This window comes from Balaenoptera ricei, chromosome 13, assembly GCF_028023285.1.
Source record: "Balaenoptera ricei isolate mBalRic1 chromosome 13, mBalRic1.hap2, whole genome shotgun sequence".
In the NCBI taxonomy this organism is placed as follows: Eukaryota; Metazoa; Chordata; class Mammalia; order Artiodactyla; family Balaenopteridae; genus Balaenoptera; species Balaenoptera ricei.
In genome coordinates this window covers 9077114-9089947 of record NC_082651.1, presented here as the reverse complement: position 1 = coordinate 9089947, position 12834 = coordinate 9077114, and the positions used below count along the sequence as shown (strand labels likewise).

Below are 12834 nucleotides of genomic sequence, written 5' to 3'. Positions count from 1 at the left end.
AAGCTGACAGTTCTTTGCAGGCTTTTACCATCTCCATTTCCAGTCTAGACTTCCCACATCATCTCCAAATTTTGGCCTCTGTCTCAACTCTTCTTGTTATGGAAGAAGGTCACAACCTCCATGCAGGGCACAGGGAGAGGTGGCAGCTGCAGGACCACCCCCACCCCCTGCAGGGAATTCTCCCAGTGTCCTAAAATTCTATACCCTCCTAACTTACCTGGTGCCAGAGAGAATGAAACCCAGTCCTGCAACACAGAGAATATCAACCTTTATTTCAACAAAATGGAACCAAATACTTTTGATCTTACAGTGAAATCCACTGCCCCAAAACTGTTCATCTGAAATGTTCTGCTAATAGGAGAAATGATGGTGTTGAGTAATAACAGACAACATGTTTTTCTCCTAGTTAAAACTATGCACGTCTAAGCTTTTGGAGCAAGGCTGGATGGAGGGAGTTCTCGTTTAGAGCACATTCACCATGGAATTTGGCACTGATGTTCTCTAAGTGAATGCAGTTAATAGATCAATTTGGTTGGGGAAGAAACAACTATCCCAGGACTTTTTCAATACAGGTAGACCTGACCATGTTGTATAGTTCTAACAGCTGGAAAATACAATAAAAGGAGCAGAACTTAGGGTATATAAAATCAAATTATATATGACGTCTTACTGATTCTGATGGCTAAATGTCCCCAGCTATACACATTCTCATGGAGATTAGCTTGTTCAAAGGAACAAATTGGAAAGGTTTTTAAAAATAGAGGTATTATATAATTGAGACATAATTCTGAGATCCCAAATATATGCTCTTACTCTCCTGGCTTCTCCACATTCTCCACTCATGGGTCATCCTGGTTAATGCACTGATAACCTAGTTTTCAACAGAAACATACAGGTTAGATTAATGAGATGTTAAAGAATTGCAACTTTAAAGGAAATTTTATATTTTTAATATGTTGTACCAAATAGCTGTAAAGAGCAAAATACTTACAGTATCTTCTGATTTTCAAAAACAAAGACCAAAATTTTACTGGGGAAAAAAAAGATCTCATACAACCCAAACTCCCAAATCAACCCAACTGAGATTTGACATGAGACCTATATTAAATGAAATTCCACACATTGCATTTAACTCAGTTGCTGGAGGACGTTCTCTCAACGTGAGTAGAAATAGCACGGAAATAACACGTGTCATGGAAGCAGGTTTGAAACCTTTTATTGAACAGGCAATGCATTGTGCAATAGTGAGGGACACAGATGCCAAGTGGAAAAGTTTAAAAATTAATTTTGGAAAGAGTCTATGAAGTGATGAACCCTGCTGTGTTCCTTCCACTCCTTCTTGGAGTAGCTGCCTTCAGGAAAACGGACCGTGTTATAGCTGCTCTTGGAAACGGCATCCCTGTTTTACCATGAGTGTCATGCCTAACGGTAAACATGAAAGGAGAAGATGGGCTCCACAGGCAGGACAATGGCCAGAGACACAGCTGATCTCAGATGGAGGCGCAGACACACGTTCTCCCGGAAGGCCCTCCGAGTTCTGCATCCACGCTTCGTTTGCATTTCCTTCCCTGCCCGAGCCTTCTTTATCCTGGGGATTCTGAAAGACTCACATTCATACCTGTGGGCACAAAACCTCGTTCCTGGCCCTTTTCAATGGTTTTCTTGTCTTCGGGCACCTCTGGCCCAGGCCCTTGGCGATGTGTCCGTCCAACTTGTCTGCCTGGTTTCTTCCTCTTCCCCGAGCTCGCTCTCCCGTAACCTGATGATAAAATCACTCAAGTTTCACAGTTTGTTTGCCTTGATTTAGTGGCAGTTTTAAAGAAAGTGACCCGTCAAGGTAGTGGACATTCTTTACCAGCACACTGTTAACCTATTTTATAATTTGGGGCATGTCGCTCCAAGCTTGCGACTTCTTTCTGGCAAGTTCCATCCAGGATGGCTGGTCTGTGCTGGCATAGCTGGCCCTCTTCAGCTGATGCAATTCTTTCTCCATCATCACTGCCGACTGGGCTGCTGGAGAGAAGACAAAACAAACGGAAATGTGAGAAATGAGTTTGGATTTGCACTTAAGCCTCTTGCACGCCTTTAAACTACAGGTCCAAGGTCTTAACCGTGGTCTCAAACGTAAAGCCCGTACACGTGTAAAGAAGATTTCGGCGTGGAATAATTTATGTGCTGAAAAGACTTCAGAGCAGGCTCAAACAGTTCCAGTGACGCAGTGAGGTGAGAGAAACTTTCACAATAAAGCTGCCGGAACTCTGTGTGTGAATATTCTTAACACTGCTGAACTGTACACTTAAAAAAGGGTTAAGATGGTGAATTCTGTTATGTGTATTTTACCACAACGAAAACTAAATTTAAAAATACTGATACATGCCACAACAAAGATGAACCTAGAAACATTATGCTCAGTGAAAGAAGCCAGATACAAAAGAACACATATTTTATGATGCCATTTAGACGACATGTCCCAAAAGAGGCAAACAGAGAGAGAGACAGAGACAGAAAATAGAGAGCTGGGGGGTGGGAATGGTTGTAAATGGGCATGAGGCAGCTTTTTAGGGTGAGGGAAATGTTCTAAAATTGGACTGTGATGGTTGGACAACTCAGTAAATATATGCTCACTGAACTGTATGCTTAAAATGGGTGAGTTTTTTTGCCATGTAAATGATTATGTCAATAAAAGCTCTTTTTAAAAAATCAACGTGGCAAGTAATTCAGAAAAACAAAACAGAACAAAACATGGCAGGACCAAACCCGGAAATGCATTTCAAAGTGTTCAGTACTATTTTCGGGTTTCATACCCAAGTTCTGATGGGACAAGGAGATCCCTCTTTGCAGCCCCTCCTGGAGGTGGAGCTTTGTCCCCTGCCTCTGGTCCACAGCAGGCTTGGCAGGGGCCATCAGGAAAGACTTGCTGCGGACGAAGTCGGCTTGCTTCATGGACTCCTGTGAGGACGTAAGAAAGACACACGCTGTCCCGTCACCTGAGATTCAGATGGGGACAAACCTAACCAAAGGCAATGAGCCACGAGGTTTTTCTGCCAACATGAATCATGCTACTGGCACTTTCTCGGGGGAGCTCTGCTTTGGGTACCGGCTGCCATCTGGCCTCCAGGATGCTGGAGTCCACTCATGCAGGCCTCCTGGGCACACACAGGCGTCCTGGCTTCTGCCCTGTCCCCAGCCCTGGCCTCAACCCCAGATGTCAGGCAGCAGGGTTCCATTGGAAAGGCAAAATGAACTGTGTTTGGAAATAGTTTTGAGACTTTTATGACACTTGGTATGATCATGGATGCCGGGGTCACTGGTGAATATTTGTTTTATGAATTCCCTAAGCCAGCAGGAGGGTTTCCAAACTTGGGTATGATTGTGGTTTTGGTTAAAATGGAGAGAAGCAGGTTCTACTGCTGGCTCAGGCTCACTTCCCCGCACGGCTGAAATGTGCTTTGGGATTTACCATGGCAACTGGGGGAACACAAAAGCTGTGAGTCTCAGCCTGTTTCTAAGCGCAGTCGTTTGGGTTTGATAATGCTGTTTTCAGTCCGGAGTGTAAAAGGGAGCCCCAGGTTCCAGACCTGCAGTCCTAGGTGAGGAATAAGGACCCCAGCGGGTGGCCAGCGTAGCAGCAAAAGCAGAACTCGGTCATTATTGCAAAATGAGTCGAGATGGAGCTGTTGACATGGTCGCTTTGCGTCCACCTGAGAAGTTATTTTAACCCCAGTCCAGCTCTCCAGATGCTGAGCTGCGTTGCCGAGGAGGCCGGGAGCAGAGGGCTGTCTCCACTGCCTGAGTGATCCACGGCTTCTCTGACGCCCTAGCCGCCCAGCACACACACAGGGCAGACAGCAGCAGTCACCACAGGCGACGGTCCCTGTAATGACCGTGCAGGACATGAGGCCATCACGGGGTCCCGGGTCCCAGCCCCACTGGGGGCTCTCCCATCCACAGGGACAGGGAATGTTTGCTCTAAGCACCTGGGTTCTCTCAGGCGCCCTGGCTGGCCTTCCTGTGTCAGACTTCAAGGTCCGGGCCCCAAGCTTGTCTTCCTGGCTGGATGGCTGCTCCGGGGCCCCTCGCCGCTTCTGCCGCCCGACGGTGATCCAGGGCGGCGCGGGCTGGCCGTCGGTCCCAGGCCCTGCTGCCTTCTCTGTGGGTAAAGACACAGGTTATGCAAAACAATCCTGGTCACCTTCAGCCCCCCTGTGGCTTTTCCCACCCAGAGAGCACGGCACAGGGGCTCTGGGAGACAGTGGCAGGGAAGGAGGTCTGGGAGCCTCTCTGGTGACACTAGTACTTTGTTTTCAGGGACTTTGTTTTCTCAGTTAAAGACGAATCAAAGAGATTATGCTCCTACAGCCTGAGCCACAAAGAATCAAATGCAACTGCTCCTATACACACATTTTAAAGTCACCTTCCTCCTATGGGATACCTTAGAGAATGAGGTAAGCATCAATACATAAATAGGTCAGGTTTCTTTAATATAGGCCTGTCACTCTGGACCAGTACATACTACCCAACACCTGATTTACTTGGAACGTTCTTCTTCTCTTTTCTTTTAGAAATTATAAGCACAACCTTCCCTCGTGGAGACTGACACCAAAAGTAAGCCGTGGCTGTTTTCCTTGATGTTCGGGAGAGAAGAGAAATAATGCCTTTAAAACCAAAACATTTTGCTGAATTTCCTTCCATGTTCACAGTGCTTATTTTGGGCGGTAAAACTGTGGGTCATTCCCCCCCTTCCCTTGTTTTTCGACTCTTCTGTATTTTCATATTTTCTATGATGAGAATTTATTATCTTCATCAACAGAAAAAAGCCAGTTTGTTTTTTTCAAGGAAACGGAATGATTCAATAAGTGGCTTCTCAGAGGTCTCTGGAAAGCACCCTGAATCCAAGGGTTCCGCATGAGCTGTCCTCTCTGAATATTTGCCAGCCAGCCCACAAAGCAAGTGGATGGTTACCTCCAACCCCCCCCGGCTCCTTCCTGCTTCCCGTGTCCACAGGGCAACCCCGCCAGCAGGTACGGGCCACACCCGGGTCACAGCCACTCGCGAGGACGGCCAGGGCGAGTCAGCGTCCTCATTCTTTGTGGCCTGACAGATGCCACCCCTTGCTCTGGCATGTTTAGAATTTTACTCTATTTGGTTTGGCTTCCGCCTCCAGTTCAACGTGGAGTCCTCTTCTGCCAGTCCCCTGGTCACCAAGGAGCGGCGAGGGACAGAGCCACCGCCCTGCGAGCTTCGGCCTCCCGGCAGGTGGAGAAAAACCCTAGGCTTCACGTGCACTGACCTGTCCTTGGCCCCTGCAAACCCTGCTCCGTCTCCTCAACTTACCCCTTGCCCCCTCCGGCCTCTCAGGCTCTCCCTGGCTGCTGACCACTTCCCCGTTGCTTTGCAAAACACTTGGGTCTCCCACAGCTCAAAAAAAAAAAAAAAAAAAAAACCATCTCCAGGAGCCTCGCCACCCCCTTGGAGCCCCGTTCTCGACCCTCCTCTGCCCTCAACTCCAGTGGCTTCTGCCCGTGTCTCTTCAGCTAATCCTGGATCCTGACACAACGTGAGCGCCACGCTCTCCATCCGTCCAACCACTGGACCACAGATCAGGGGACTCTCCCATCCTCCGGCTACTTTACCCCTGAAGCTCGGATGTGGCCATATAACCCATCCTGGAGGCCTGTCCACCTTGGGCATCCCCTCTGCAGGTCCCTGCTGGACTCTTGCTCCTAAACCTGGAATTCCTCCTTGTTCCCAACCCTCAGCCTTTTTCTCTTCTTCCCCAAATGTTCTCTGTTCCACTCCTGACCTTCAACACTCAGATTTGCTCAGATTGCTTCCAAATGTGTAATCCAGCCCTACGTCTATTCTTAGCCAGAGCCCACCATTTCTACTCCCCGTCCGCCTTCCTTTCTTCCTCCCTCCCATTCATTCATTCACTCATTGTTTGCTATGGGCAGGATTGTGTTAAATGCTAAGGTGAAAAAATTAAAAAAACCTGTTTCTTCAAAGAGCTCCAAGTCCAGTGGAGGAGACGAAGCAAAAACAAGTCACTCAACGGAAACTGGAAAATGCTACGCTTCACAACGTGTTGTGTAGACACAGGGTAACACCGGTGGGTAGGACCTGAGGATGCTGTCTGGGGCTGGGACCTGGAGAAGGAACCTTCTAGGCTGAGCAGAGGGGTAAGGAAAGGCTTCCCAGGTGGAGGGGGCAGAAGGCAGAACTGCCAGCAGGCCGGCCCAGAGGGGCTGAAACGCAGGCTAGGCCAACTGAGGGGGCCTTCCTGGCCTTTTTTTGTCTATAACGGGGAGCCATAGGGCTTTAAACCCTGGGTATACTCTGGAGGCTGCGTGAGGAGTAAGTCTGAGTAGGGGGACAGCAGGCTGGAGGCAGGGGATGAGGAGGGAGGCTGTGGCCACAGTCCAGGAGAGGCTGTGAAACAGATCAGGGCCCTGTGGTGCTTGCCCCCCATGTCCTCCGCCTGCCTTTTGTCTGTGGAAAACCTTTAGCCAAAGAATAAGTTTAATCCGAGAAGTGAGAAAATGCAGAAACAAAGGAAAACAGTCAAAGGAGACCAAATAATAATAGTTGAGTCAGTAAGCAAAGTCAAGGACCTTTAGTTCCTCCTCAAGGGCTATAGATAATATTCTGAGCCATCTCCTGTGAGTTGTCTTATAGATACTGAAACCCTCACCAGGTGGAAGAAGTTCCATGACACAAGCTGCCACAATTCCAAGAACTGGCCTCAAAGACACGGAAACGAACCGACCCCGAAACTAAAGATTAACTGTACCTAAAACAATCAGGATGACGCTGGTCAGACCACTGATGACCAATTTCTCGATGACTGTCAGAGCTGCCTGTGCTGTTTCTGCGTGTAGCCCCTGCGCTCTGTCTATGACAGCTCTTGCCCCCTGACTGTCAGTGGGGGGGAGTCAGCCTTCGGACAGGTGCCCCCCATCCCAGTTGCCGGCATCCAAAATAAAGCAAACTTTCCTTTCCACCAACCTGGCCTCTTTAATGGCTTTTGAGAGGCGAGCAGCCAGGCCCCACTTTCGGTTGCAGTTGGACACTGGCACCAGGATCACCCCCTCACGTCCACCAAGTCGGCACCCGGATGCCATCTCCTCTATGAAGCCTGTTCTGGTCACCTAGCTGGACATGCTCTCCCTCCTAATCCTCTGGAACTCTCTTGAGACATTTGCCCCAACACATCTGCCAGCTGACCGTCCACCCAACTGACATATGCTTTTGTTATTATTATTTTTTTAATTTATTTATTTAATTTATTTATTTTTGGCTGCGTTGGGTCTTCGTTGCTGCGCCTGGGCTTTCTCCAGTTGTGGCAAGCGGGGGCTACTCTTCATCGCTGTGCGCGGGCCTCTCACTATCACGGCCTCTCTTGTTGCGGAGCACAGGCTCCAGACGCGCAGGCTCAGTAATTGTGGCGCACGGGCTTAGTTGCTCCACGGCATGTGGGATCTTCCTAGACCAGGGCTCGAACCCGTGTCCCCTGCATTGGCAGGCAGATTCTTAACCACTGCGCCACCAGGGAAGCCCTGACATATGCTTCTGGTCATTAGAACTTATTTACTAAACAAACACACGGCAGAGACTACATACCAAGTGCTGTTCTAATATTAGCTTATCTACAATGTAATTTTACATTTTATTTCTTGTCCAGAGAACCCAGTGACTGCCCGGCACACAGAAGGCAGGCTGGGTGGCTGCATATTTTACAGAAAGTCTGCATTTCCCATCCCCCGTTCCAGAGAGTCCTCATAATCTGTCTTTCTGGACTTTTCTTAAAGGGGTCCTTTCACTTCCTCTTAGATCTTTCCTTCAGGCTCAGTGGCTGGTCATGCCCTCTGCTCTCTTTTGGCCCCAGATGTCTGGCCACACGGTCCTCCCAGCAATACGCAGCACGTGCTGGCCTTTGCTGCACCACAGGGAGACTGGAGAGAGGGCTTTGACTAGGGATTGAAACTCACTACTTCAGTCAACAAGATATTCTAATGCTTCAGTCAAGACTAAGTGTACATGGAGACAACATTTCCATCCTGGGCTTTAAATCAGAGGCAAATGGTGACTGGCTGTGCGAGGCCAAGGCGGCCCCGGCCTCTCAGCACTCCAGCTGGCTCCCCGGCCCCCGGGGGGCTCAGTGTCGGGCTCCTGGCACTGGTGTCACTCTGACCATGACGGCACTGACACAGCTCTGATGAATTCCTATGCCATGCAGTTGGATGACCCATATGAGCCAAAAAGAGTATTTTTACAACTCACTGGAGAAAGTTGTACGGAACAGGGCACAGGCAGCGTTCCTACAGAGAGTACGGAGAGGAGGCTGGGGACCCCGAGGGTGGGACTCCAACAGGGGTCTACACCCCAGGTGACAGCCAGGACACAGCTGGGACTCGTCAAGAACACCGTCTCCTCGTGGAAACAACCTAGGTGTCCATCGACAGAGGAACGGATAAAGAAGATGTGGTGTATGTACACAACCGAATACTACTCAGCCATAAAAAAGAGTGAAAGAATGCCATTTGCAGTGACATGGATGGACCCAGAGGTTTTCATACTAAGTAAGTCAGAAAGAGAAAGACAAATAACATATGGTATTACTTATACGTGGAATCTAAAATATGATGCAAATGAACTTATCAACGAAACAGAAACAGACTCAGACATAGAGAACAGACTTGTGGTTGCCAAGGGGTGGTGGAGGGATGGAGTGGGAGATTGGGGTTAACAGATGCAAACTATTATATATAGAATGGATAAACAACAAGGTCCTACTGTATAGCAAAGGGGACTACATTCAAAATCCTGTGATAAACCATAATGGAAAAGAATATGAAAAAGAATGTATATAAATGTATAACTGAATCACTCTGTTGTACAGTAGAAATTAACACAACATTGTAAATCAACTATACTTGAAAAAATAACTTAAAAAAAAAAAAAAGAACACCGTCTTCTGAGTGAGAGGCAATGAGCTGTACAGTGTAAACCACCACCGTTTCTTGCCCTCTGGCTAAGAAAATAAAGCAGATACTCCGCCCTAAGCTAACACACAGTAGGACGGCAGGCTTCTTACACCTCATAAACATTTGGTAGATGCTGCCGCTTCTGGAGCAGCAATTTTAAAGAATCTTTCTCCTTTCATAAAATATCTTTCTTGTTCATAAAAATACACATGCACAATGTACAAATTCAGAAAGCAGAAGTAGAAAGGAGGAGAAAAAAGTTCTTCATAAATCAACACAGCCCAAGAGAGCTATGTTAACACCCCGGCACACAGCTTCGAATCTCTTTTGTTACGTTGTCATCTTAAAAACGCACATCCACAGCTCACTCCCAGCTCCTCACAATGTTCTCTGTGGAAGGAGGGGCCCGAGTTTGCTAAGATTTCTGCTCACCAGCATTCGTGACAACGAGCTGAGGCCAGAGCTGTCCCCTGTTTCTGTCTCCCCTCCAGCCCCTCTGCCATCACCCTGGTTTACACGGAGGTGACCGTGTGCCCGGAGAGACACTAAGGGGACTGCTGGGGCGGGGGAAGGGGACCCTGGGGACACATGGGCCTCACCCACACCGTGGGCTCCCTGTATGAAAGTTGAAGGTTTTTTTAAAAAGTATTTATTGATCTACTGTCAGTCTCACCTTACACGGACAGCTCCTGATCTATACAAGCTGGCAAAGTCTGCCGTTGCTCTGTATCGGTTCTGGCTGTGAGCCAGGCCGTGCGATGCTACCAGAGAACTTGGGCTTTTAATGCTCACGTGAGCATTTGTAAAGCCGTGCCGAGCATTTTAAGAATGAGAAAGGGTTTCTGGCAGAGAAAGCCCCCATTTTTAATAATTGCGACGCGGCTGTGTCCTAGCTCCACCTCCGAAGGAAACCTACCATTCCTTCCTCTGTTCATCCAACAAACATAGTCAGCCCTCGTCCAGGAATTCTGTATTTGACAATTCGCCTACTCGCTAAAACGTATTTATAACCCCCAAAATCAATAGTCCTGACCCTTCATGGTCATTTGCAGACGTGCACAGAGCAATGAAAACTTTGAGTCCTGGGATGAACACGTTCCCAGCGGATGTGGAACAAGGGGATGCTTCTTTCATGTTTCTGCTCTCAGGCTGTAAACAAGGGTCCTTTCACAGTGTACTTAGGGTCACATTTTTTGCACTTTTGTGTTTTTTCTTGGTGATTTTACTGTCAAAAATATCCCGCATATCTACTGAAGTGCTGTCTGGTGCCCATAAGCACGAGAAGGCAGTGGTGTGTGTTATGGAGAAGATACGTGTGTCAGATGAGTTTCATTCAGGTGTGAGTTATACTGCTGTTGGCTGGGAGTTGGATGCTCATGAATCAACAATACATATTAAATAAGCTGCCTTTAAACAGAAACACGCATAAAACAAGGTTATGTATCAATCACTTGAGAAAAATGTTGTGATTGGAGGAGAAACACACATAAAACAAGGTTATGTATCAATCACTTGAGAAAACAGAAACACACATAAATCAAGGTTATGTATCAATCACTTGAGAAAAATGTTGTGATTGCGTGCTCACAGGAACCTAACCCTTTATTCCCCCTGGAGCGATGGTTCATGACTCGCTAATTCAGTGTTGCGGTGACTTTATAGAATGCAGCTACCGTGAAAAACAAGAATCAACTGTACTGGGTGAGCACAGGCCCCGTGGGAGATGCTGAGTCTACAGAGAGGAAGGATGTCTGTAACCCAGTGCACCCCTCCAGCGCAGGCACGCAGGCTCTCCTACCAGAGCCACCAGGGACAGAGGGGTCCTTCCACTGCTGACACGCGGCCACGGTCCAGGAATGAGCTCCAGAGCCCACTGGAAGGGGCACCGAGGGGCCTCCGGGCACTGGTCTCATTCTGTTTCTTGGTCTGGAGTGTGTTCCGTGTCTGAAAATTCATTGAGCAGCACGTGCCCGTCCTTGCATGTATATCATTCTCCAATCAAAAGCAAAAAACCAAAACCAAAACACAAAAGCCATTCTAAGATAATCACAACTCAGGCGGTGCTTGGATAGTGACCTGGAGAAGGATCTAGCTCCCTTCCCATCCTCTTCACTTCCCTTCGGGCCTCCATGCACCTGGAGTTCTGGGACCACCTGCTTTTTCGACCGCTGCCCTCCACCCCCCTACTCTTGCTCTTCCATTCTCCAATGGCTTACCCTGAATCCCTCTTCCTGCTTCCATTTCCTCTCCTAAATAAGACCACAGATCAGCAAGGGCAGAGAACCTGCCTCTCTAAACTCAGTGGCGAAATGCAGCTCTCAGGGAGGAGAGCCACTGCATCTGAGAGCCTCTTTCTCGGCCACCAGGGCTAAACGGTCCTTACCCCTTTCCCTCCTTCTAAGTCAGGAGGCACTGCTGGGATCTCGTCACCCCAGCTCCCCTGAAACCTACCTTCCCTTGACCTACTCATTGACCTGATTTGGATGTGCAGGGCCGGGCATCTGATCACGGGCAGACATGTGTACTGGGGGTGGGGCCCAAGGGTCAGACACTTGGCCAGGCTCTTTGCTTGAGTTCAGGGGCTAAGCCTGGGCCTCAGCATGTGAAGGCTGGCAGACCTTGTCCCAGTGTCCAGCCTGAACCCCACACCTCACGGTGGTGACCAGGAAGCCAGCGACAGGCTCCAAGGGCACAGAGTTGTGATGGAGGAGCTTAGATTGAAAGTCCATTTGCTCACCCACCACTGTGTGTGCAATTAAGACCGTCTCCAAGAAGGCAATGACCAAAGTCCTTCTCTGAGCACAGAGACAGCTGGTCTCCATTACCTGCCAGGTGATATAACTGGGACCTTATAAGCATATGGGGATGGAAAGGCACTGTAATTCGAAAATAACTTTGAGCTCAGCAAAGGAGGAAGAGTAGTGAAATTATTATATTACACGGCATCCTCCTACAATTCAGAATGTAAACAGTCACCCCACCTTGGATTCCTGGTGGCTCTCCAGGAACAGCTGGAATTCTGTCTCGAGTGGAATTCTGTCTTGAGTGGCCACCGAGTGGCCAATCAGTGGAGGGATGGCTCTTGTCCACGGAGCTTGGATCTGCCCTCCTCTATTACACCCCCCCCTCCCAACCCCAGACAGGTAGGGACCTTTCCCTGATTCATCACTCAAGAAATATTAACAGCTAAGGGTTACTAGGTCTCAGTTTTCAGAGCAGTATCATATTCATAATGACCCTCACAACTCGCCTTGTAACATAGAATACTTTCAATCCCCATTTCAGAGATGGAAACACAGAGTTTCACTGTGTAGAGGACTTGCTCAAGGTGACACAGCCAATGTGTCACCAAGGGGGCATTGGACACAGGCCTCTGGATCCCTAACCTTCATTCACTACATCGCACACCATATCATATTAAGGGGAATGACCCCACAACTTTCCCACACGTCATGCCCTCCCATCATTGCTTATCACGGAGTGACAAGCAACCGTTACTCACCCTGGCACTACCGAGGCTTGGGGCTGGATAATTCTCGGCTGGGGGGCGCTGGGGGCCTGTCCTGTGCATTGTAGGACGTTTAGCCTCCTCCCACTAGATGCTGGTGGTATCTCCCTTCCTCGCACTGTAGTTGTGACATTCGACCATGTCTCCAGATACTGCCACGTGTCCTCTGGAGCACACAGCCACCCCCCGTTGATACCCGCCCCCCAGAGCATTACAGTGAAGATACTGGACGCAAAGGTGGTCTACACGGCCCCAAACGCCGCTTCCCCCCAGCCCCCCGGGTCACATGCCAGCTGCCTCTGGGCAAGTCTTTTGGCCTAAGTTTTACTGCGGTCACTTCAG

General features: G+C 48.7%; 1 protein-coding gene across 3 annotated transcripts in view; it reads right to left on the bottom strand.

Annotated features, from left to right (window-relative positions):
* Window positions 1-1200: 1200 nt before the first annotated feature.
* The window catches only part of CRACDL (CRACD like), a 125184-nt gene continuing 113550 nt past the window's right edge, over window positions 1201-12834 (bottom strand). Inside the window, exons 8-11 of one of the 3 annotated variants that reach the window (XR_009506406.1) lie at window positions 3978-4150; window positions 2805-2949; window positions 1619-2013; window positions 1201-1422 (exon numbers count right to left, since the gene is read on the bottom strand). Coding sequence is in view for 2 of the 3 variants with exons in the window: in XM_059942447.1 (XP_059798430.1) it covers window positions 1871-2013; window positions 2805-2949; window positions 3978-4150 (461 nt within the window). In the remaining variant the exon portion in view is untranslated. Of the gene's footprint in view, window positions 2014-2804; window positions 2950-3977; window positions 4151-12834 lie in introns of all 3 variants that reach the window. The other 2 variants (XM_059942447.1, XM_059942446.1) reach the window with 2 other exon arrangements.